Source organism: Lolium perenne, chromosome 3 (genome assembly GCF_019359855.2).
Source record: "Lolium perenne isolate Kyuss_39 chromosome 3, Kyuss_2.0, whole genome shotgun sequence".
Taxonomy (NCBI): Eukaryota; Viridiplantae; Streptophyta; class Magnoliopsida; order Poales; family Poaceae; genus Lolium; species Lolium perenne.
This window is the reverse complement of record NC_067246.2, coordinates 29056985-29081565: the sequence shown is the minus strand read 5'-3', so window position 1 is coordinate 29081565 and position 24581 is coordinate 29056985. Positions and strand designations below refer to the sequence as shown.

Here is a 24581-nt window from a genome sequence, read left to right as displayed (position 1 = left end):
ATAGAACCTTCCGCGACATTTTAATTCACATAAAATGACATCCTATATATGAATCTTATTCTCCAGACCATTCCGGAACTCCTCGTGATGTCCGGGATCTCATCCGGGACTCTGAACAAATATTCGAACTCCATTCCATATTCAATTTCTACCATTTCAACATCCAACTTTAAGTGTGTCACCCTACGGTTCGTGAACTATGCGGACATGGTTGAGTACTCACTCCGACCAATAACCAATAGCGGGATCTGGAGATCCATAATGGCTCCCACATATTCAACGATGACTTTAGTGATCGAATGAACCATTCACATATAATACCAATTCCCTTTGTCACGCGATATTTTACTTGTCCGAGGTTTGATCTTCGGTATCACTTTATACCTTGTTCAACCTCGTCTCCTGACAAGTACTCTTTACTCGTACCGTGGTATGTGGTCTCTTATGAACTTATTCATATGCTTGCAAGACATTAGACGACATTCCACCGAGAGGGCCCAGAGTATATCTATCCGTCATCGGGATGGACAAATCCCACTGTTGATCCATATGCTTCAACTCATACTTTCCGGATACTTAATCCCACCTTTATAGCCACCCATTTACGCAGTGGTGTTTGGTGTAATCAAAGTACCTTTCCGGTATAAGTGATTTATATGATCTCATGGTCATAAGGACTAGGTAACTATGTATCGAAAGCTTATAGCAAATAACTTAATGACGAGATCTTATGCTACGCTTAATTGGGTGTGTCCATTACATCATTCATATAATGATATAACCTTGTTATTAATAACATCCAATGTTCATGATTATGAAACTAATCATCCATTAATCAACAAGCTAGTTTAAGAGGCATACTAGGGACTTCTTGTTTGTCTACATATCACACATGTACTAATGTTTCGGTTAATACAATTATAGCATGATATATAAACATTTATCATAAACATAAAGATATAAATAATAACCACTTTATTATTGCCTCTAGGGCATATCTCCTTCAGCATCTTATTTTTCCCGGAACCTTCCAGAATGTCAAAGGGGGACTAGAGGGGTGCCCTGGGGGCCCCACACGTGTGGCCGGCACGGCCCAGGAGGGGGGGCGCGCCGCCCTAGTGTGAGGCGGCCCCGTGGCCCCTCCGACTCCGCCTCTTCGCCTATTTAAGCTGTCCCGACCTAAAAACATGATACCTTTTGACGAAACTCCAGAAAGACTCCAGGGGCGCCGCCACCATCGCGAAACTCCGTTTCGGGGGACAGAAGTCTCTGTTCCGGCACCCTGCCGGGACGGGGAAGTGCCCCCGGAAGCCATCTCCATCGACACCATCGCCTCCATCATGCTCCGTGAGTAGTTCCCCCATGGACTACGGGTTCTAGCAGTAGCTAGTTGGTACTCTCTATCCCATGTACTTCAATACAATGATCTCATGAGCTGCCTTACATGATTGAGATCCATCTGATGTAATCGGTGTTGTGTTTGTTGGGATCCGATGGATGATACATTATGATTAGTCTATCTATAAAGTTTGTGAAGTTATTATTGCTGCAATCTTGTTATGCTTAATGCTTGTCACTAGGGCCCGAGTGGCATGATCTTAGATTTAAGCTCTATAATTATTGCTTAGATTGTATCTACAAGTTGTATGCACATGTCACTGTCCGGAACCAAAGGCCCCGAAGTGACAGAAATCGGGACAACCGGAGGGGATGGCGGTGATGTGAGGATCACATGTTTTCACCAAGTGTTAATGTTTTGCTCCGGTACTCTATTAAAAGGAGTACCTTAATATGCAGTAGATTCCCTTGAGGCCCGGCTGCCACCGGCTGGTAGGACAAAAGATGTTGTGCAAGTTTCTCATTGCGAGCACGTACGACTATATATGGAAAACATGCCTACATGATTAATAAGCTGGATGTTCTAACTTAATGCTTTGAATCCTATCAATTGCCCAACTGTAATTTGTTCACCCAACACTTGTCACTTGTTATTGGAGAGTTACCACTAGTGTAGATAGCTGGGAACCCCGGTCCATCTTTCATCATCATATACTTGTTCTACATGACATTGGAAGTAGTATCAACTATCTTCTGGTGCCATTGCTCTCATATTACTGCTACTGCTGCTGTGTTACTTTTACTATTGCTCCCATATTACTGCTGCTTTCACATCACCCCTGTTACTAGTGCTTTTCCAGGTGCAGCTGAATTGACAACTCAGTTGTTAAAGCTTATAAGTATTCTTTACCTCCCCTTGTGTCGAATCAATAAATTTGGGTTTTACTTCCCTCGAAGACTGCCGCGATCCCCTATACTTGTGGGTTATCAAGATCTGTTTTAAGCGCCGTTCTTAGGGAGGCATAGCTCTACTCATAAGTTCACCTGGGGAGTACACTCTACCTCTATCTCTGTTCTTATTTTATTTTATTTTGTTTTGCTTAGTTTACTTTTGTCTAGTTTATTTGTGCTTAGTTTATTTCTGTCTTGTTTTATTTTTCTTAGTTTACTTTTGTCTAGTTTCTTTTTGTATTGTTTTACTTTTCTCATATACCCAAAAATCCATAAAAATTTGAAAAACCTAAAAATTAAAAACTGCTGTTATGGGAGAACCCATAACCTACTTGGAGCTTATAGAATATTATAATAATTATAGAGAATCAAGAGCGGGAAAAGTGATGAGTCTTTGTGATAGAAAAATTGAATACAATTGCTAAAATCTTGCTTAAACGCCATGATATAAACTGTTGCTCTCAACAGGACACTAAACATCTTAAATTTCAATGTGGCTTTAGTGAGGAATTTTTAATTAAGAACTATAATCGAAATAGCTATATTCATTTTGGGTTTGAAGAGGTAGAACTATTTGTCATATTTATGGGAGCCTACGAGATAGAATCCTTCATGGTTAAAAATTATGAAACTTGTGTTGTTTGTAAGGACCTTAAAGATTATGTCTCTTCTATCCTTAATTTTTGCAATGAAAGTTACACTGATAATCCTTATATCATTGATTATAAAGAGAGACTCATTAATGCACAAGAATGCACTCACAATTTGCAGGGACCTGTGGAAGAAGAAATTGATGAACCTGAAAGCTCATTGGATGAAAAAGAGGAGGAAATTGATGAACACGAAAGCTCATTGGATGAAAAAGAAGAGGAGAGTGATGAACAAAAGGAGGAAGAATGGATTAGCTACCCATGCCAACCTTCTAATGAGAGTAACTCTTTATCTCTTACACTATTTGATTGTCCTCCATGCTTACCGAAAGAGGTTGAATGTTATGTTCCTGTGGATTCTCTTGAAATATTCCCTATGAGTAAAACTTGTGAGAATAATTATGCTACTGTTATTTATGATAATCCATGCTACTTTGATAAATCTTATGATAATGCTTTGTTTGTGCCTGATGTCGAAATGCATGGTACTAAAGAATTTTGCGTAGCAAATGTTTATGATAAAGCTCTTGATGATGGTCCTATGTTACTTGATAATATTAATTATACTACTAATGAAAATGGGATTGGAGAGGTCTTGACATTATCTATGAGTCCCATATCTCTTGAGATTGATCAACCATCTTGTTATATTATTGATAGAGGTGTGTTTGAAAGTTTTAATCGCACTATTTTTGAGCTTGATAAAAATTATGTGTTTATGGATCATGAGAAGCATGCTTCATGTGATAGTTATGTTGTTGAGTTTGTTCATGAAGCTACTGAAAATTATTATGAGAGAGGAAAATATGGTTTTAGAAATTTGCATGGTACTAAAACACCTCTCTATATGCTAAAAATTTCGAAGTTACTCTTGTTTTATCTTCTTATGCTTGTCACTTTGTTCTTCATGAATTCATTTGTGTACAAGATTCTTTTTCATAGGAAGCATGTTAGGCTTAAATTTGTTTTGAATTTGCCTCTTGATGCTCTTTTTTTGCTTCAACTCTTATTTCTTGCGAGTGCATCATCAAAATTGCTGAGCCCATCTTAATGGCTATAAAGAAAGCACTTCTTGGGAGATAACCCATGTGTTTATTTTGCTACTGTTTTGTTGTGTTTTGGAAGTTGTTACTACTGTAGCAACCTCTCCTTATCTTTATTTTATTGCAATGTTGTGCCAAGTGAAGCCTCTAATCGAAGGTTGATACTAGATTTGGATTTCTGCGCAGAAACAGATTTCTATCTGTCACGAATCTGGGCTGTTTTCTCTGTAGGTAACTCAGAAAAATATGCCAATTTACGTGCGTGTTTCTCAGATATGTACGCAACTTTCATTAGTTTTGAGTTTTCTGATTTGAGCAACGTAAGTACCTGTTTAAAATTCGTCTTTACTGGCTGTTCTGTTTTGGCAGATTATGTCTCTGTTTTTTTGCATTGTCTCTTGTGGATTTTAAGCAAGGCTTTCTAGACGTGGAGAGCTGTAGCTAATGTTTTATTGAGTTCTTGCAATGTGTCACTACAGGACCAAGGTGAATTCAAGTTTTTTGAGTACTATCCCCTCTAATGAAGTTTATGAGAAGTTTGGTGTGAAGGAAGTTTTCAAGGGTCAAGAGAGGAGGATGATATATGATCAAGAAGAGTGAAAAGTCTAAGCTTGGGGGTGCCCCCGTGGTTCATCCCTGCATATTTCAAGAAGACTCAAGCGTCTAAGCTTGGGGATGCCCAAGGCATCCCCTTCTTCATCAACTTATCAGGTTTCTTCTATTGAAACTATATTTTTATTTGGTCACATCTTATGTGCTTTGCTTGGAGCGTCTATGTGCTTTTATTTTTGTTTGTGTTTGAATAAATTCGGATCCTAGCAATCCTTGTGTGGGAGAGATACACGCTCCGCTTTTTCATATGAACACTTGTGTTCTTCGTTTTACTTTTAATGTTCAATGACAAAAGTTGGGAGCTATTGCATTTATTGCTATTTGGTTGGAAACAGAAAATGCCTCATATTGTCTTGGATAATTTGATACTTGGCAATTGTTTTGAGCTCTCAAGTAGATCATGATTAAGCTCTTGCATCATGTAGTTTAAACCTATTAGTGGAGAAATACCGTAGAGCTTGTTGAAACTGGTTTGCATGATTGGTCTCTCTTAAGGTCTAGATATTTTCTGGTAAAAGTGTTTGAGCAACAAGGAAGACAGTGTAGAGTATTATAATGCTTGCAATATGTTCTTATGTAAGTTTTTTGCTGTAGGATCATACTTGTGTTTGCTTCAAATAACCTTGCTAGCCCAAAGCCTTGTACTGAGAGGGAATGCTTCTCGTGCATCCAAAACCTTGAGCCAAAACCTATGCCATTTGTGTCCACCATATCTACCTACTATGTGGTATTTCCTGCCATTCCAAGTAAATACTTCATGTGCTACCTTTAAACCTTCAAAATGATTCTCAATTTGTGTTGATGTTTTATAGCTCATGAGGAAGTATGTGGTGTTTTATCTTTCAACCTTGTCATTTACTCTTGACGAGACTCTCACCAATGGACTAGTGGCACATCCGCTTATCCAATAATTTTGCAAAAAGAGCTGGCAATGGGGTTCCCAGCCCCAATTAATTAACTTTCATTAATAATTCTCTTCACGTGTTTTGCCCTGATTCATCAGCAAGCAACTTAATTTTGCAAATAGACACTCCTTCATGGTATGTGAATGTTGGAAGGCACCCGAGGATTCGGTTAGCCATGGCTTGTGTAAGCAAAAGGTTGGGAGGAGTGTCATCCATAAATAATAAAACTAAAATACATGTGTAAACAAAAGAGAAGAGGATGGTCTACCTTCTGGTAGCGATAACGTCCTTCATGGGAGCCGCTATTGAAAGTCTGGTTGATGAGGTAGTTAGAGTGCCCACTATCATTCGTTGACAACAACAAGCACCTCTTAAAAACTCTACTTTTATACTCTCTATGTGATTTCAAAACTTAAAAAGCTCTAGCACATGATTTAATCCCTGCTTCCCTCTGTGAAGGGCCTTTCTTTTACTTTATGTTTTGTCAGTTTACCTATTTCCTTCCATCTTAGAAGCAAACACTTGTGTCAAGCTGTGCATTGATTCTTACATACTTGCTGATTTGCATTCATCATATTACTTTATGTTGACAATTATCCATGGGATATGCATGTTGAAAGTTGAAAGCAAGCTGCTGAAACTTAAGTCTTCCTTTGTGTTGCTTCGATGCCTTTACTTTGAATCTATTGCTTTATGAGTTAACTCTTGTGCAAGGCTTTTGATGCTTGTCTTGAAAGTACTCTTCATGAAAAGTTGTGCTATATGTTATCTATTTGTTAGCAACTATAGATCATTGCCTTGAGTCACTTCATTCATCTCATGTGCTTTGTAATAGTATGATCAAGGTTATGTAAGTAGCATGTCACTACAGAAATTATTCTTTTTATCGTTTACCTACTCGAGGGCGAGTAGGAACTAAGCTGGGGATGTGATACGTCTCCAACGTATCCATAATTTCGGATGTTCCATGCTTGTTTTATGACAATACTTACATGTTTTGCTTGCACTTTATGATGATTTTATGCGTTTTCCGGAACTAACCTATTAACAAGATGCCACAGTGCTAGTTCCTATTTTCTGCTGTTTTGGTTCCGAAAGGCTGTTCGGGCAATATTCTCGGAATTCGACGAAACGAAGACCCAACATCTTATTTTTCCCGGAACCTTCCAGAAAGTCAAAGGGGGGCCAGAGGGGTGCCCTGGGGGCCCCACACGTGTGGCCGGCGCGGCCCAGGAGGGGGGGCGCGCCGCCCTAGTGTGAGGAGGCCCCGTGGCCCCTCCGACTCCGCCTCTTCGCCTATTTAAGCCGTCCCGACCTAAAAACACGATACCTTTTGTGAAACTCCGAGAAAGACTCCAGGGCGCCACCACCATCGCGAAACTCCGTTTCGGGGACGAAGTCTCTGTTCCGGCACCCTGCCGGACGGGAAGTGCCCCGGAAGCCATCTCCATCGACGCCATCGCCTCCATCATGCTCCGTGAGTAGTTCCCCCATGGACTACGGGTTCTAGCAGTCGCTAGTTGGTACTCTCTATCCCATGTACTTCAATACAATGATCTCATGAGCTGCCTTACATGATTGAGATCCATCTGATGTAATCGGTGTTGTGTTTGTTGGGATCCGATGGATGATACATTATGATTAATCTATCTATAAAGTTTGTTAAGTTATTATTGCTGCAATCTTGTTATGCTTAATGCTTGTCACTAGGGCCCGAGTGGCATGATCTTAGATTTAAGCTCTATAATTATTGCTTAGATTGTATCTACAAGTTGTATGCACATGTCACTGTCCGGAACCAAAGGCCCCGAAGTGACAGAAATCGGGACAACCGGAGGGGATGGCGGTGATGTGAGGATCACATGTTTTCACCAAGTGTTAATGCTTTGCTCCGGTACTCTATTAAAAGGAGTACCTTAATATCCAGTAGATTCCCTTGAGGCCCGGCTGCCACCGGCTGGTAGGACAAAAGATGTTGTGCAAGTTTCTCATTGCGAGCACGTACGACTATATATGGAAAACAGGCCTACATGATTAATAAGCTGGATGTTCTAACTTAATGCTTTGAATCCTATCAATTGCCCAACTGTAATTTGTTCACCCAACACTTGTCACTTGTTATTGGAGAGTTACCACTAGTGTAGATAGCTGGGAACCCCGGTCCATCTTTCATCATCATATACTTGTTCTACATGACATTGGAAGTAGTATCAACTATTAAGTGCCATTGCTCTCATATTATCGCTCTGCCTTTGTGTTACTTTTACTATTGCTCCCATATTACTGCTGCTTTCACATCACCCCTGTTACTAGTGCTTTTCCAGGTGCAGCTGAATTGACAACTCAGTTGTTAAGGCTTATAAGTATTCTTTACCTCCCCTTGTGTCGAATCAATAAATTTGGGTTTTACTTCCCTCGAAGACTGCCGCGATCCCCTATACTTGTGGGTTATCAATTTCCCTCTCCGGCAGCGTGCCGGGATGGACTGCAGAACCCTCCCAAACTAGGGTTTTGGTTGACGACGGCGTCAGAACATTTTGTGGATGGAGGCTCTCGTCCACAGGGTTTTCCGAGATACGAGGAATAAATAGGCGGAAGGGCGGAGCAAACGAGGCGACGAGGCGCCGGTGCATGGGCCGTGCACGGCCAAGGGTGGGTCGCACCTGCCCTATGTACGCCACGTGGCAGCTCTCTGCGCGTGTCCTTCGGCTCCGTCTTCGTCCCGGAAAAATAAGACTACGAGCTTTTGTTTTCGTCCAATTCCGAGAAACTTTCATGTACAACTTTTCTCAAACACAAAACAATAAAACAGGAACTGGCACCGCGGCACTGTGTTAATAGGTTATTCCCAGAAAATGCTAAAAAGTGTGGAAAAGTGCACATAAAACATATAAGAATTGTAACAAAACAAGCATGGAGCATCAAAAATTTCCTTGGCCGCGTGGGCCACCCCCTTTCGGCCCTTGTGGCTCTTCTTCCTTCGATCTTTATCCCTCCTCGCCGTCCGTCGATGGGGAGCTAGAACTGCTCAGCGTGTCAACTCTATCCCACCAATACCGTCATCCCGGTGGCTTCCCTCTCTGTCGGTGTCCGATGACAAAGATAGGTTGCTCATGGCAGGCCATTGGAGATCCTTAGCACAGACGCATGAGTCTTATTGAGCGGGGATTAATGTCAGCGCATATATCGAAGAGGACAGCTGTTGCTCTACCGCGGCGGTTCGGCGCTCCATTTCGGCGGTTCACGCGTCGATCGACGTGGTTGCCACTTCGGCGGTTGCCCTCCACCTGGCAGTTGTTGTGCTTACATTCGCGCGGCTCGAGCCAGGATCAGCGTCGGGTGGGCCCGTTGGAGAACTGAGCGGACGCTACACGCAACCGTGTGGCGTCCGCCGGAGACGCAAACTTGCCGTATATTTACGTTGGTTTTGTGTCTCCGCGAGGCGGCTAAAACACTATACGTCGCCCCGCTAAAGCAGAGTGCATGCGCATTTTTCGTCCTCGTGGACGGAAATGGCCGCCACGTTAGAGATGCGCTAAAACATTTCGTGTTGTAGTAGTAGCAGTGTCCTCCCGAAATCAAAGTCACGAATGAGTGTAGGACGGTACAGCTACTGCTATGTATTACTACCTCTGTTTCAAGAAATAAGGCGTACGCGTATTTTAAGACGACCTGTGACCATAAAAATTGAGCAACAAAATCTTGATTATATTATATGTAATTAGTATCGTCAGATTTCTATTGAAAAGAACTTTCAATGATACTAATTTAATACAAACAATGTTTATCTATTTGAAGTAATTCTTGATCAAACAAAAAACACGTAAAACGAGGGTGCCTTATTCCTTGAAATGGAGGTAGTACAACAGTGTATCCCTTTTTTGTATTTATCAAAATTTGAAGTATTTTTAACGGGACATTTTACATACAATTCTGATGAAAATATATTTAACATCATAAATTTTTAAAACATAAAAGTGTAAAATTTTAAAAAGCTAAAATTAGAGAAAGCACTGGTGACGTCCTCCCAAAGTCAAAGTGGCCAATGACTGCAGGATGGTAGAGCTACGGCCATGTCCTGTCCCGTCGCGCGTTGGGAACCGTCGTGCTGGCAGAGCAAGCGACGCACGCCACGCCATGACCACTGTCAAATCAATCACTCGAGGCGAATATTAATTCATCCCCCGCTTCTTTTAGAGCATCTCTAACCGGGCGACCTAAACGGACGCGCTGGGCCGTCCGTTTTGGGGCGTACCCGAGCGGACGCGCAGACGGAACCCCACGTTCGCGCGTCCGTTTGGGTTGCGCGCTGCGCCCAACGCGCCAGATTTGGGTCGCGGCGCCCCATGGTATGTTTTTCTTGTAAATTCACTAGAAAAACGCAAAATAAATTATAGAAAAAATATATAAAGTAGTTCAAATGCTCAAAATGTATTACACATTACATAGTCCATGTAATCAAGGATAAAGTATTATTCAAATAAAATGAAAAAACGATACAAAATGCTCTAGGCTTAATCATTGTTGTTTGCAGTATTGTTGCCTACATGCTGCCACATGTGCTCGACCAAATCAGCCTGAAGCTGGTTGTGTACAGCTAGATCTCGAATTTCATGGTGCGCATGAAGAATGTCCTGGAATGATGCCGGAGCACGTTGAGAAGTAACCAACTCTCCTTGGCCTTCCCAGTCATTATCAAAGAGTGAATCATCCCGCTCTACCTCAACAATCATGTTATGCATGATTACACAAGCGGTCATCACCTCTCACAGAGTTTGCACATCCCAGGCTCTGGCAGGGTGTCTGACGATAGCCCAACGAGCTTGGAGGATGCCAAACGCCCGCTCGACATCTTTCCGGGCTGCCTCCTGCTCTTTGGCAAACCTTGCCTCCTGCTCTGAGTTGGGGTTTCGGATTGTCTTCACGAGTGTAGCCCAAGGTGGATAGATACCATCAGCAAGGTAGTACCCCTTGGTGTAGTGGTGGCCATTGATCTCAAAATCCATATCAGGGGACTGACCGTACGCTAGCCTATCAAACACCGGAGAGCGCTGCAGCACATTGATGTCATTGTGCGAGCCAGCCATTCCGAAGAATGAGTGCCAAATCCATGTGTCATGGGAAGCAACAGCTTCAAGAATGACTGTGCACCCCTCAGAATGGCCGCTGTATGCCCCCTGCCAACCAAAGGGGCAGTTCTTCCACTCCCAGTGCATGCAGTCTATGCTGCCAAGCATCCCAGGAAAACCCCTGGAAGCGTTGATCGACAACAGACGAGCTGTGTCCTCTGCATTAGGTTGACGGAGGTACTGTTCTCCGAACGAACCGATCACTGCTCTGCAGAACCTGTACATCGATTCCAAGCCGGTTGACTCACTCATGCGCGTGTACTCATCTACGAAATCACCGGCAACGCCATATGCGAGCATCCTAATCGCTGCCGTGCATTTCTGGTACGAAGAGAGGCCTACCTTGCCAATTGCATCCACTTTCGCACACAAGTAGTCGTCGTAGATCTTGACGCCATCCATTATCCGGCGGAACAGCGGCCTGGTCATCCGAAAACGACGGCGAAACAAGTGCGGCACGAACAATGGAGTGGGTTGGAAGTAGTCGTTGTAGAGCTGGTCGTGGCCGCGTTCTCTTTTGCGGTCCAAGGCGGCCGCGCGCCCCGGCAACGACCCCCGGAACACGGGGATTTGCGAGACAGTGTGCTCGTGGATGAGCAGCGCAGCATCCGTGAAAAAATCGTCGTCGGACTCCTCTTCTGACGACGTGTCGATGAAGTTCTTGAAGTAGTATTCGTCGTCGCTGTCCACCATGATACGAAAAGGACACATTTTAGTTCGAGCATTTGAACGAACACCTCGCGAGCGGAGGCGATCCAAATGCTTCTCTAGGGACCTGCAGCCCATGGCCGTCTCGGCCGACTTGCGGTGGAAAGACGGTGCAGGAGAGCTCACCTCCGGCGGAAACGGCGCAGCTGCGAACGGCGGGAGGTGTCGCGACGGTGAGAGGACAACAGCGCCGGCGGCGGCGTCCTCCAACTCTGCTACGACTCGGTGATAGCAGCGCGGGACCTCGACCTATGCTTCCGCCCCGCTTGCCGGCGTCTCGACGACGATGGCCGGCGTCGACGCGCTCCCAAATCGCCGGTCCGTGGGTGGCGGCGGAGCGGTGGGAAGATGTGTGCGACGGCCTTGTGTTTTGGGTGGCAGACAGGCGGGCCAGGGCGGACAAGGGGAGGACGCGAGCGACCAGCCTTTCGCGTCCGCGGCCACGCAAACCCATCCAAGATTTGGGCCGGGTTTGGGTCGTCCCGGACGCCGCGGCCATCCGTTTTAGGGATGGGTCCGTGCGCTGGGCCGCGTTTTTGTCCGTTTCGACCCATCCGGACGCACGGGCGCGGGATGGGTCGCCCGGTTGGAGATGCCCTTAGAGCATCTCCAGTCGCGTCCCTCAAAAAGCGTCCGGCATAAATGATTTGGGGCACGTCTGGGACCGCGCCGGACAAAAAGAGACCAAAAATCTGCACAAAAAAGAGGCAGCTTCGCCCGCGTCCCTCAAAACGGCGCGTCCGGATGCATGCATTTTAATAGAGGGGACCACCCCATATGGGAAAAGTAAGTGAGAGAAAGTGTGGGGAAAGAGACTAGCATGTGGGGACTAGGGGCTGCATGCATGCATGTGGACGCTGTTTTTGTGTCCGGTGTCCCCGGTAGAGACTCTATACATAGAGTCTCTACCGGAGACGCCGGACATAAAATGGGGCGCTAATTAGCTTTGGGGGACGCGACCGGACAGTTTTTTTCGCTTCCATTTTTTGTCCATGGTCCCCAAACCTTATTTGGGGGACGCGACTGGAGATGCTCTTACCTTGCTTCCGCTTCCGGCTCTCTCCATCCCACGCCATTTGCTCTTCTAGCCTTCTTCCACCTCGCAGCCAGTTCACCAGGGACCGAGAAGTTGAGGATGCAGGCCGGCGCGTCGGAGGAGAGGAACAGGGGCTCGAGGTCGGCGATGGAGAAAGGCAGGGACCAGAGCGCCAAGAAGCCGAGGCTGGACTTGAAGGCGCTTCCTAGTGTCCCTGTGAAGCAGGAGATCGTCGTGCGCCAAGCGGCCGGCCCTATCGTGGCTGTGGAACACGTCGCGGTGATGAAGATCGATCTACAGATAGACGTCCCTGTGCTTCACTGTCCAATCTGCTTCGGCAAGCTCAAGCCGCCGGTGTTCCAGGTGCGCGCGTGTTCTTCCTTTGCTTCGCCGCCGGTCCGGTTCGACTCCATTACAGCCTGCAATGCAGCCGCCGGTGTGCTGATTTGATCTCTTGGATGCGCCGGCGCGCAGTGCATGCGCGGGCACGCGGCCTGCCACGGCTGCCTCGCGGGGGGTTGCGGGGTGTGCGACGGCGCCGCCTTCGACGTCCCCAACACGGCCATGGACGGCGTGGTCTCGTCGGTGAGGGCCATCTGCGACTACGACGGCTGTGGGCGCTTCATCACCTACCACGAGGCGGACGACCACAAGGACGCGTGCCCGCACGCCCCCTGCTCGTGCACGGAGCCTGGCTGCACCTTCAAGGCCCCGCCGCGGGCGCTCGTCGAGCACCTCGTCGCCGCCCACGCCATGCGGGAGCATAAGCTTTGCTACGGCAAGACCAGCGAGATCGAGGTGCCAGTGCCGGAGCCCGCACGCAGTCTGCTAACTGGCGCCGAGGAAGACGACGACGTGTTTCTCCTGACCGTGGGTGCGCTTGGCGAGGTCACCTTCGTGTCGGCGGTCTGCATCCGTGCGGCGGCGTGCCCTTGGCCTCGTTACACCGTCAGGTTGTGGGTGAACGGGCCGTTGCCGGCGGAGGCGAACCGCAGGACGGACACCGTGCTGGCAGACATCGAGGCGACGAGCAGCACCAAGCCGGGAGCCGTAGTCTTGGGAGATCTGACATCCTACTTGACGGTGCCGCCGCGGTACCTCGTCGGGGCTGGGCCGGCCAAGGTGCTGTCTCTCAACGTTCGCGTCGGGAAGACCACTTTCTGATATCTGTTGATGTCCTCACTAATCATTAGTAGTAATAGTCTAAGATGCTATACAGTACCTTAGTTTAGCTTGGTGTATCTCCCATTGTAGACATCGAGCTGATGAAGTTTGGTTGCACAACGCAACAAAAGATTAGTACTCCGACATCCACTGCGGCGGGATGTCTGCGCCGCTCCTACAAGGGCGAGCTGGTACGTCTTCATCGTCGTGGATGTACACTACAGCCATGTGCAGCCGGACGGAGGTCCCGGGCCGCACCGCGCGCTCTGGTTGATTAGGTTCCGTGTGAACACGTCCACAAGCAGCCGCAAGACTGGCCTCCGTGCACAAGCTCTCGATTCTCTCCTCCTTCAGCTGGCAACCAATCCGTGCGGTTGGAAAAATAAAATAACAACGACCTCGAAAAAAAAAGGAAGGAAGGAAAAAATAAAATAACAACGACCTCGAAAAGACCGTCAGTGGCCCTGCCCCGTACCACTCCTAATTATGTAGGAAATCAAATAGTACAAACAAGAGCACAAATACCTACTTGATCATCGGTACTCGTACGAGAGATCCACAACCTACTGGACCAGCGGCCGATCCATCGCAAATAATGTACTCACACTCTCCCACGGCTTCCCCTCGTCCCCTCTTCTTCTTCAAAAAATAATGTAACATTAGGACGAGGTCCTGCAGAAGAAGCAAATCATCTTAGAGCATGTCTAACATTGCGATCATAGGCAATGTTCAAGCCTCTGAAGTTCCCAAATGTGATCAACCATCAACGAGTCCATCGCCACCGGCGCCACCACTCGCCGGAGACTCACCTTGAGCACGAGCTTGACGCGCAGCCTTCTTCCTCGCAATGATGTCCGCCTTGGTCTCGTTCCACCACGCCAGCTGATCCTCGTCCATGCCGTCGGTGCGCATAATCATGATATCCCTCTCTCGGCCAAGAGCTCCTTCATGGCCTTGGCTTCTTTGAGTGCGATCATCTTCATGTCAAGCTCGGCCTTCAACTTGGCATCTTCCCGCCTTGCTTGCACCTTGGCAAGCTTCACCTCCTTCTTCTTGTCGGTGATGAGGAGCTTGGTCTCCAACGTCTTCATCCTCAATGCCTCCTTGGACTTCATGAGTTGATCCAACTTCTCCCGGAAGCTAGCTGCTTCGAGTTCTACCTTGACCCTCTCCTTGGTCAGAGTCTACGATGGACAGTCGGGATTCTCAATGCCATGGATTGGTGACATGACGCCGTTAATAGGGCAAGTTCCTAATTATTAGGTACGTATAATTAGGAAGGAAAATCCAGTTAACCACGGTTTACATGGACCTCATGTTCTTCAGGATCCTCCCTCAAGATATGTCTCCACCATCATATCCTCTCATAATCCTTTCCTTTGATTTCCCGGTTTGCATGGGCATCCATATTTTTCAGCATCCTCAAAATATGCATGCACCATCCCAATCCTTTCCTCTTGATGGTTCTCTCCCGCCTCTCCTTTTTCTTGCTTGTTGGGAGTCTACAATGGACGGCCAAGATGCCTACTGCCACGGATTGTTGACGTGGAGGCGTAAATGGGGCAAGTCCTATTCATTAAATATGTAAATCAGTCAACACCGTTAACTGTGGTATGCATGGACCTCCTATTCTTTAGGATCCTCCTCCTCAAGATATCGTCTCCTCCATCCTATCCTCTCCCAATCCTTTCCTTTGATTTCTCGATCATTGCTATATTTATGCTTGGAACCAATTTTGTCTCCATCAACCATAACTCTTCCCAATCTTTTCCTTAAGTTACTCGGTTGTTGATAGATTTATGCTACGAATTGGTTTTGACCATCGCCGAGAACGTTTACTAGCCTGTACGGGTGTTAACAATACTCGTCTGTCAATTTTGATACTCGATTGTTTCAGCCGACACAAGATCCAAAATATTCATGAACGTAAACGAGGTTTTGTTTCTGCCGAGAGAAGATCCAAAATGTCTTTCAATTTTTATACTCCAGTTCAGTGGTTTTGTTTTTCTCTAGTTCATATTCATGAACGTACACAAATGGATACTACTCGTATTTGGATTGAATTCGTTCCCTGGATGGCGACGTGGGCGCGTAGGTACAAAAGAGCTGGCTGGACGCGCTCATCTCCATCAAAGGCAGGCTCCTGCTGCACGAATGGAGACGGGCGTGCAAGTTGATCGAGATCGATCGGAATCTCGTCCCAGTCTCGCTGATTTGTTATTGAGTTGCCTTTTGACTGTCGTGGGACTGATTGCCATATTAGCGAATTTACCCACAAATCACGGGCCTACTCGTGTGGAGAGCAGGCGCGCGTATGTGCCGCTATTAGTTTTGACATGACACATACTGATTTTCTCGATATTTCGGGTAAAACAGCAGATAATACTAGATACCGAAACATGTCAAGTCATCTAGTACATATAGAGCTAAACTTCCCAAACTCACAGCTTTAGCTCACCACATGCAACTCATCAACAAAAAATCCAAAAAAGTGCAAAAGAAACCATTATAATAATTAATTACAACAAGCTGTGTCCGTTCCAATCTTCAGACCACTCAAACACTACAAGGTTCCATCCTCCCAAACAGTATGTACAACACACAGGTGGCCGCCGCCCGTCGCAGGTTGCAGCGCGGCCAGAACCATGCCAAGGTCGACCTCCTCCTTGGCTTGGCGCAGGATACTCCCCTCCCCTTCCCTGCCGCGACAACGCACACAAGCACGAGTAAGGGGGGCTGCACATCACAAACGGCAATCAATCAACCAAGTCTATCCGTCTGTGGCAAGGGCACTACTACTGAACAAGTATTTACATGGCAAAACAAACAAATTGGCGTCAGGCCATTCTGATGTGCAGCAAGGACACTACTACGGATGTATCTACAACTAAAATGTGTCTATATGCATACATATCTACACATAATGGAGTCACTTATTATGGGACGGAGTTGGTCCTAAAAAATACAATAACATGGCATTTTTTGAAAATGGCGTACAGCAGATACAATAAATGGCAGTGAACCAAGTCTGCCAACTTGGAACACGAATAACACTGACAAATAACAGCCATGATACTGCTTGGACAACTCCAGGCTAGCAAATTCCATGTAGAGATACTACATGATCAACTACACAAAGAAATCACACGCAGGAACCAGAAACTTCCCTGAACACACAAGGAGTCGAAGACGAATGCCACCGCTGCCGTTGTTTAGGCCTCCCAGTTATCCTTAAAAAACAAGAGCAAAGCATGGTCAGGTCACCAAGTCAAGCACTGACATTTAAAAATAACTCAAACCAACAGCAACTATTGTTATCAGATTGATAGAAGCAAAGTGAGAGAATGACTTATGCAACTTGAATAAAAGCCATTTTCACAAAACCAAACAGCAGTGTTCTTTAAATACCCAGCAGGAGCATATATTGGCTAATAAACACACTTGTATTCTTCGTTCTTTTACTCATGATCCAGCAAGCAAAAATACTTGAACAAAAACTTGCATTCCAATATGTATGTACTACTTGAACCAAAAGAGAGATCAACAAGTCCTACAAAGCACAAGATGGTTACAACGCCTCTTGCCATTACCAAATCCAAGCAACAACTCTTCTTATCAGATTGATAGCAACTAGCAAGTGAGGAAATGAAACCTCCAGCCTAAATAAAACCCAGTTGAATACACCCACAACAACCATAATACTGCTTCGAAAATGATGTACGCACAAAACTAGGACCACTCAAACACTACAAGAATCCATACCTCCCAAACAGTATGTATGACACACGGGCAGCCGCCGCCACCACCGTAGCAGCGCCTCCTGGCCATGCCAAGGTCCCCAGGCACACACCAAAGCAAGCAGCCGGCCAGTGACATCCTCCTCGGTGCAGGACCCTCCCTTCCCCAGCTGCGACACCACACAACACCTCCAGGCAGAACAACCTGCACGACACAAACAGCAATGAATCAACCAACTCTGTACATCCATCTGCAGCAAGGACACTAGTCACACTACTACTGAACAAGTATTTATATGGTGAAAACCAACAAATTGGCAGCAGCTCATTCTTCTTCTACAGGCTGGCCATTTTTGTAAACAGCAAAACAAAGATTAAATATACGTCAAGGAGGCTTTAACTCCCAACTTAGTTGGATACAACACTTCTTATCAGATTGTTTGGTACTATAAAATTAAACCTCCCAACTTGGATAAAACTCTTAACATGAATGCACCGTAACAGCCTTGATATACTACACAGAAGAAATGATGTGGACACAACAATGGAAAACTTCAGGACAGCAACAGGCTTAACAAATACACAAGACTTAACAAATCAGAGAGGAACCAATATATATGCATGTAAATGTTTGAACCAAAACAAAGACCAGCCAGTCCTAATCCATACTCCCTCCGTCCCAAAATAACTGACTCGGCTATTTCTTAATATGTCTAGATGAATTCGTATCTAGATAAAACCGAGTCACTTATTTTGGCACAGATGGAGTGCTATAAATACAATAACACATCATCTTTTCAAAATGGCGTAGAGCAGATAGAACTAATAACAATCAGCCCCATTGGCTAATATACAAACCTGTATTCTTCATTCTTTTACTCATGATCCCAATATGTATGTACTACTTGAACCAAAAGAGAGGAACCAATATATATGTATGTAAATGCTTGAACCTAAACAGACCAACCAGTCCTAAACATCATTCTCCCTCCATCCCAAAATAGGTGACTCAACTTTTTCTAGATAAAACTGAGTCGGTTATTTTGGGATGGAGGGAGTACTAGAAATACAATAACACGGCATCTTTTGAAAATAGCGCAGATCAGATAGAACAAACAGCGACCAGCCCCATTTGAAACAAATGGCAGTGAACTGTCCACTTGCAACATGGATAACACTGACAAATAACAACCATGATACTGACGAATAGCAAAGTGGCGAAATGAAACCTACAAGACAGTCTGGGCAGTCTTCCTTCATAAGGATCGATCGATCAGGCTTGAACCAGACAAAGATCTCTAGTTCTTAACATCACACAATAATAATGCGCTAGAACACAACTTCTCATTACCATGAATGGTAGGTATTCCGCTCGCCGACGGCCCGAGCAAAGTACAGCCACAAAACGAAGAATCTCTCCCACAGTTGCCGCCGTAATTTTTCATCCCAGCAGCAACGTTGGAGTCAAATTGGCCAGATCCACCAGCCATCTGGACCCCTGCTTGCCAGCTCCAGCTCCACTTCCCACCTGCTGCCATGCGAAGGTTGATAAAAATATCCATCAAAATCAAAACTCAAGGGGACAAGCAACAGGGCATGAAAGTTACTTGCAGATTTCATCATATATGCAAACTCACGTATCAATCCACAGGCATAGTACATTTCAAGGCCTTACAGATATTATAAGAGAGGAAAAGTCTTGTTTATACCACCAAACACAGTAAAAAAAACATCTAAACCATATTCAGTTTGGAGACGCACGGACAGAATCGGTTGGCTATTCTGTAGCTCCAACAATAGTTTTACGATGAGCAAGGGTTGGCTATTAATCACCTGCTTGGCACATAAAAAGTAGCTAGTAACAGAGAGAATATGATAGCCAAGAAAGCTCGAAGCTTTTTTCCAGAAATATGTAAGGAACGAAATCAAGGTTGGGTCCTATATATAGTACAACCAACTAAGTATTAATTACTCAAATCCTTGGTAACCTACAGACTCAAGGGTACTAATTAACCCAAGGCCAGCCAGTACTCATCCAAAGGCAACCATTAGCAAATTTTGATAGGAAAAAACATTGAAAATATAAAACTCAGACCCTCTTTGTAAGGTAAGCATCATAATTACTCAAAAGGCAACGTATTTAGGTTTGTGGTTTAGCTTTCATGTTTCAATCCAGCTAAACCCAAGTTGGATCCAAGATGCTAACCAGAAAACCAATTACATCCAACCATCAAGCCACATCAGCCCATAGGCCCAGCAAAAGCCACTCAGCATACCAAAAGACGCCCAACATCTTACAATATAGCTATCAAGGAGTAGAAGGCAGCAAGAAAGGATGGTTATCACTTATCGACGACAAAGACACTCAGCATACAAAAAGACACCCAACAACTTACAATATAGATATCAAGGAAGTGGAAGACAGCAAGAAAGATGTGTTGTTGACACCTAGTAACTGCTACCCTCCCCAAAATGAAGAAAAGAACAAGATATTAAACTAGCAAGACTTTACCACCACAACCAAACCTCTAATGCACACATAGACTACCTAGCACCCTTGCTGGAAACATCGGAAGTGGATATGTAAGAGAATCAGCAATATGAGAAGATCAGGTTATAAACTGGAAGATACATGCATCTTAAAATGGTAACAATATGATCATCGAAATTCAACTGGACAATTTTGAATCGAAGAGAAAGCGCAAATATAAAATCGAAGACAATTTTGAACTTGCAATCATCTTATTGCTTAACTGTCATAACATATCACACTCTTAGGAATTAAAACAAACATGTATGGCATGCAAGCAACCGTCACTAGTAGTCAACTGATAAGAATACAGAAGTCCCCTCGCTAGCATCCACTCAAATATTTGGCAAGCACAAAATAATGGCAGTGCATAGTGGCAGCTTAAATCCTTAACTAGGTTCAAAAGTGAGGGCACATTTTAGATAGACCAAACAAATTTAGAGAAACTTGAGACGTGATTCAAGGAGCTGGAACCATGCTCTACTGTACACAAACTTCTGCAGAACGAAATATACATGGAATGGAACTTGCAACACTAGCCCACTTGCCAAGTACCTTGAAATGAACACCTAAGTACTAATGGTTGATATATCAGTACCTAGGGTTATGCCGGATGCGTGAGACATGGATCCCTTCTAAATGCGAGAACGTCTGGGTCACGCCAGATAAGGCAGACATGGATCTGAATGCGAGAAGGGTCAGGTCATGCCAGATCCAGCGGCGATCGCTCCCTCCTTGCCAGCTACAGCTCCACTTCACTACTACCCTGCAAAGGTTAAGATAGTTAAGGAACAGAGAGGTATACTGTTTGCAACACATGTACAAATATACTACCCTCAAGATGAATAGAGTGAAGGCAAATAATAACAGTAACAGGAAGGCGAATTCTGGATAAGATGAATAAAGAATGTAAGTGTATTTTGAAAAGAATGCTCTCTTATTTTAAACCTCAAGAATCAGCAACAAGAAAAGATCAGGTTATAAAGTGCAAGATCAGCACATGTGTCTTAAATGCTAACAATATGAACATCAAAACTTAACTGGACAATTTTGAATCGAAGAGAAAGCGCAAATATAAAATTGAAGTCAATTTTAAACCTCCCATCAACTTATTGCTTAACAGTCATAACAGATCACTCTTAGGAATTAAAACAAACATGTATGGCATGCAAGCAAAATTCAACTGATAAGATGTGAGAAGTGCCCTCAGTGGCATCCTCTCAAACATTTGGCAAGCACAAAATGATGGCAGTGAGTAGTGGCAATTTAAATCCTTGACTAGATTGAAAAGTGAGGGTGCATTTTAGATAGACCGAAAAGCTTTAGAGAAGCATGGCATGGGATGCAAGGAACTGGAACCATGCTTTACTTAACACAAACTTCTGCAGAACGAAATATACATGGAATGGAACTTGTACCACTAGCACACTTGCTGAGTATCTTGCAAAATGAACACCTAAGTACTAATGGCTGATATATCAGTACCTAGAGTTATGCCGGATCCGGGAGACATGGATCCCTAGCTTCTGAATGCGAGAACGGGCAGGTCACGATTGATCCAACAGATCCTTTCTGAATGCAAGAACGGTTGGGCCACGCCAGTTCCAGCAGCCATGGCTCCCTCCTGGCCAGCTACAGCTCCACTTCTCCGTTACTGCCTTGCAAAGGATAAGATAGATAAGGAATAGCGAAGCATACTGTTTGAAACACATGTACAAATATATCACCTCGAGATAAAAAGAGTGAAGGCAAACAATAACAGTAACAGGAAGAATACTGGGTAAGATGAATAAAGAATGGAAGCGTAATTTGAAAAGAATGCTCTATTATTTTTCAGCAATAACCATAAAAAATTATTACAATGTCCTATACAAATTTCTTCTCTTTTTGTCCTATATGTCACAACCGGTGAAGTACATAAGATTTCTCAATGTCCAGTGACCAGTACACTACCTCAAGATAGATCGATGGCATTTTAGTGCTGATGGGAGAGCAATACCACATCAGGTCTAAAATAGTATACTTATAGCTGCTGTAATTCCATGGAATAACATACAAGTATATTGCTAAATAGCAGATGGAAAACTGAATCCTAATTGCTACACATTCAGCTTTGAGACACCATCAGAGTTAAGAACCTACAAGGTGCCAATTCAGTAAGAACACAAGCAGCTGAACAAGTATAATTTAATTTTAGCGAAAATGCCAGGCAACTTTACCTCCTAACTGCTGTCTACAAGCAACATGTGCTAAACTAGCATACCCACCAGATTGGAAGGAAACTGGGTTCTAGCTGCTACATTCAGAGAAAACAACGGCAGGAACTTTTCACCTTGCCAACGTGCATTATGTTCTGCATCTACTGACATCTACGTGTCAGCAGCTACCTTCTAACAGAACAACAGAATTGACACGCGCGCCATGAGGATACAGACGGAAATCAAGCTGTCATTTTCCAGGGAGATCGAAAGACATGAAATTTCTGCTCCGATCTTGCAGTCTAGATGTAAAACAGAGAGGGGGATGTGGTACTCACATCCTCGACGGTCGGCAGCAGCAGCAGCTGCTCGTATTTATGGTTGTTGGCAGCAGATCGGGATCGTGGGCGGTGAAGACGACGCCGGAGGCAGCACCTCGGGGAGGGGATCGACCAGCAGCTCGTACTCCGCGCCTCCCCGCCGACATTCTGCACCGCGGCAAGCTTCCCCGCCCGCGCCCCTACCGCAGTCCGCGGCGGTCGCTGAGATTGACCGTCGCCCCGCCTTGGTGGTCCTCGCCGGCGACCAGGACCGCGCGCGGAGCTCATGTGCCTCTCCTGCTTTTGGCTCGCTCGGCGCCTGCCTTCAGCCCGCACGCCGTGGCTCGGCCTTTCACAGGCACGCCCGCACGCTGTGGTGCCGGCGCGGATGCTCTCGTGGCCTCCCTCGCCTGTGGGGTGCTACACCAGGTCAGCAGGGTGCTACCTCCGGACGGCGGCGCTGCTGGTCCGGTCACCGCGAACGGCGAGGTTGGGGAGTTGACGGCGCTGGAAGGGGGAATCGCGTGAGGGGAATCGAGTTGGGTTAACCCTAACTGGCGACATTCCCGGGTGGGCTGGCTTCGGCCAAATAACCAACTGTGTTTTGGCCCAGTTTACTTAGCAGCCACTTTTACAATTATTTCAACAATCTAGCCAATATAAACTTTCCCGCCCAAAATGCACCAAAACCCTAGGAACGCCCCATAAAGCTTCTAGATATGTATCCTTAACCATTTCACGCCCTTTGAGCATCAAATCATAACAAAAGAATATCAAACCTCAAGTCTGAGACCAAAAATCTTGCTACTTAGAACCTAAGAGCATCTCCAACATGCGCGCTAAATCGGCCATGCGCTATATTAACCGCCAATATGCAGTGTCGGAGGCAAAAAAAAAAAAAAAAACGTTCCTCCAGTAGGGAAAAAAAACGTTCCTAGCGGTGTCGCCGCCGCCCGTGCCCTCTTTATCCCGCCGAGCCCGACGTTGCACACAAGAGCCGCCGCCCCGTAGGCCGCAGGCCAAGAGGAAGGTGCCCGCGACCAAGCGCCCGTCGCCCGTGGAGGGTGCCGACAAGTCGCCGCCGAAAAAGGGGGAAGGCGTCCGCTACTCGGCACGTGCAACAGCCTCCGTCACCGGCTCCATCAAGCAATCATCTGCCGACCCTTCCGACGCGCGCATGGTGTTCGATGAAGTACTGGAGAGGTAAACAACATTTCTTTTTATCGATTTCTTAGTTAAGATGCATACATTGCCGGAGATCCATGAATTTTATTGCAATGTAGTGTTGATGACGCGTCTTTCATGGACGCAATGAATGCTAGATCTTCGTTCGCGAATGACGAAATTGTTGAAGAGGAGGAATATGACGATGTCGATGAGGAAGGAGAGGGGTTGAGAAACTACCCCATAGCGAAGGACAAGTTGCTTTGCAATACACGGTTGACAATTGGAATGGATCCAACAACCGGCTCCGATCAAACTAGAGAGACCTATTGGATGAGGATGAAGGACTACTTCGATGCCAACAACACAAGTGGGAATGAGCGCAGCGTGCTTTCTCTTCGGTCTCGTTGGTCGGACATCAATACCGATTGCCCAAAGTGGGCGGGCGTGCAAGCCAATGTTGATATCATTAACCCAAGTGGCACAAATGATATCGATAGGGTAAGCAATTCTACTACTTTGTTGATCGTCTCTACGCACGATTGTTATTCTATATGGCTCATCTATTCTCTTTTGTTTGCTTTGTAGAACTCCATGGCTCAAGGATTGTTTAGAGATGTGGGAAAAAAGAACAAGAAAGGCAACAAGATTCTTGGCAAGCCATTCATGTTGCATCATTGCTATGGAGTGCTAGGGAACGAAAAAAAGTGGAAGACCCGTGGAAAATTGGATGCGGCAACCATGGCCGCAATGCAATCGGTGATGCAACAATCATCGATGATGATGACTCAAGTGAGGAAGGCAAGAATAGAAGCTCCACTCCTCACTCGGTTACCAATGCAAGGAGTAATGTGCTTGGTAGGAAGGCCGCCAAAGATATGAAGGGAAAGAAGGCCGGAGATGATGATATAGCGATTGCTATGGATAGGATTGCAAATGCAAGATTGCAAGAAAATGAATATAAGAAGGTGGCAAGAAACTAGGAGAAAGAGGGTATGGAGGCTATGGACGCTCGGAGAGCCGCTTTGGAGGAGAGGCTTGCCGCCAACAAGGAGAGAAAGTTGGCATTAGACAAGAAGGAGCTCGCCAATGAGGA

General features: G+C 45.5%; 3 protein-coding genes across 5 annotated transcripts; 1 reads left to right on the top strand and 2 right to left on the bottom strand.

Annotated features, from left to right (window-relative positions):
• Positions 1-10011: 10011 nt before the first annotated feature.
• Positions 10012-11292, bottom strand: LOC139837495 (uncharacterized). Its single transcript, XM_071826922.1, has one exon. It carries the CDS (start codon positions 11055-11057, stop codon positions 10266-10268), a length of 792 nt encoding a protein of 263 aa, XP_071683023.1. The 5' UTR covers positions 11058-11292; the 3' UTR covers positions 10012-10265.
• A 1083-nt stretch (positions 11293-12375) lies between these two features.
• On the top strand, positions 12376-13545 carry LOC139837494 (putative E3 ubiquitin-protein ligase SINA-like 6). The gene is made up of 2 exons (XM_071826921.1): positions 12376-12735; positions 12847-13545. Exons 1-2 carry the CDS (start codon positions 12472-12474, stop codon positions 13534-13536), a joined length of 954 nt encoding a protein of 317 aa, XP_071683022.1. The 5' UTR covers positions 12376-12471; the 3' UTR covers positions 13537-13545.
• A 2492-nt stretch (positions 13546-16037) lies between these two features.
• LOC127340895 (uncharacterized) lies at positions 16038-22836 on the bottom strand. Of its 3 annotated transcripts, none has more exons than XR_007875002.2 (6): positions 22340-22836; positions 21289-21461; positions 20402-20569; positions 18625-18801; positions 17299-17478; positions 16038-16766 (listed from the first exon to the last, which is right to left on the bottom strand). XR_007875002.2 is itself a non-coding variant. In XM_071827818.1 (6 exons), the coding sequence occupies exons 3-6, from the start codon at positions 20427-20429 to the stop codon at positions 16762-16764; spliced, it is 393 nt and encodes a 130-aa protein (XP_071683919.1). In that variant the 5' UTR covers positions 20430-20569; positions 21289-21457; positions 22340-22829; the 3' UTR covers positions 16038-16761. The 3 variants fall into 3 exon arrangements, 1 of the variants encoding a protein (XP_071683919.1); XR_007875000.2 differs by having other exon boundaries at positions 21289-21457; XM_071827818.1 differs by having other exon boundaries at positions 18625-18804; positions 21289-21457; positions 22340-22829.
• Positions 22837-24581: the final 1745 nt, after the last annotated feature.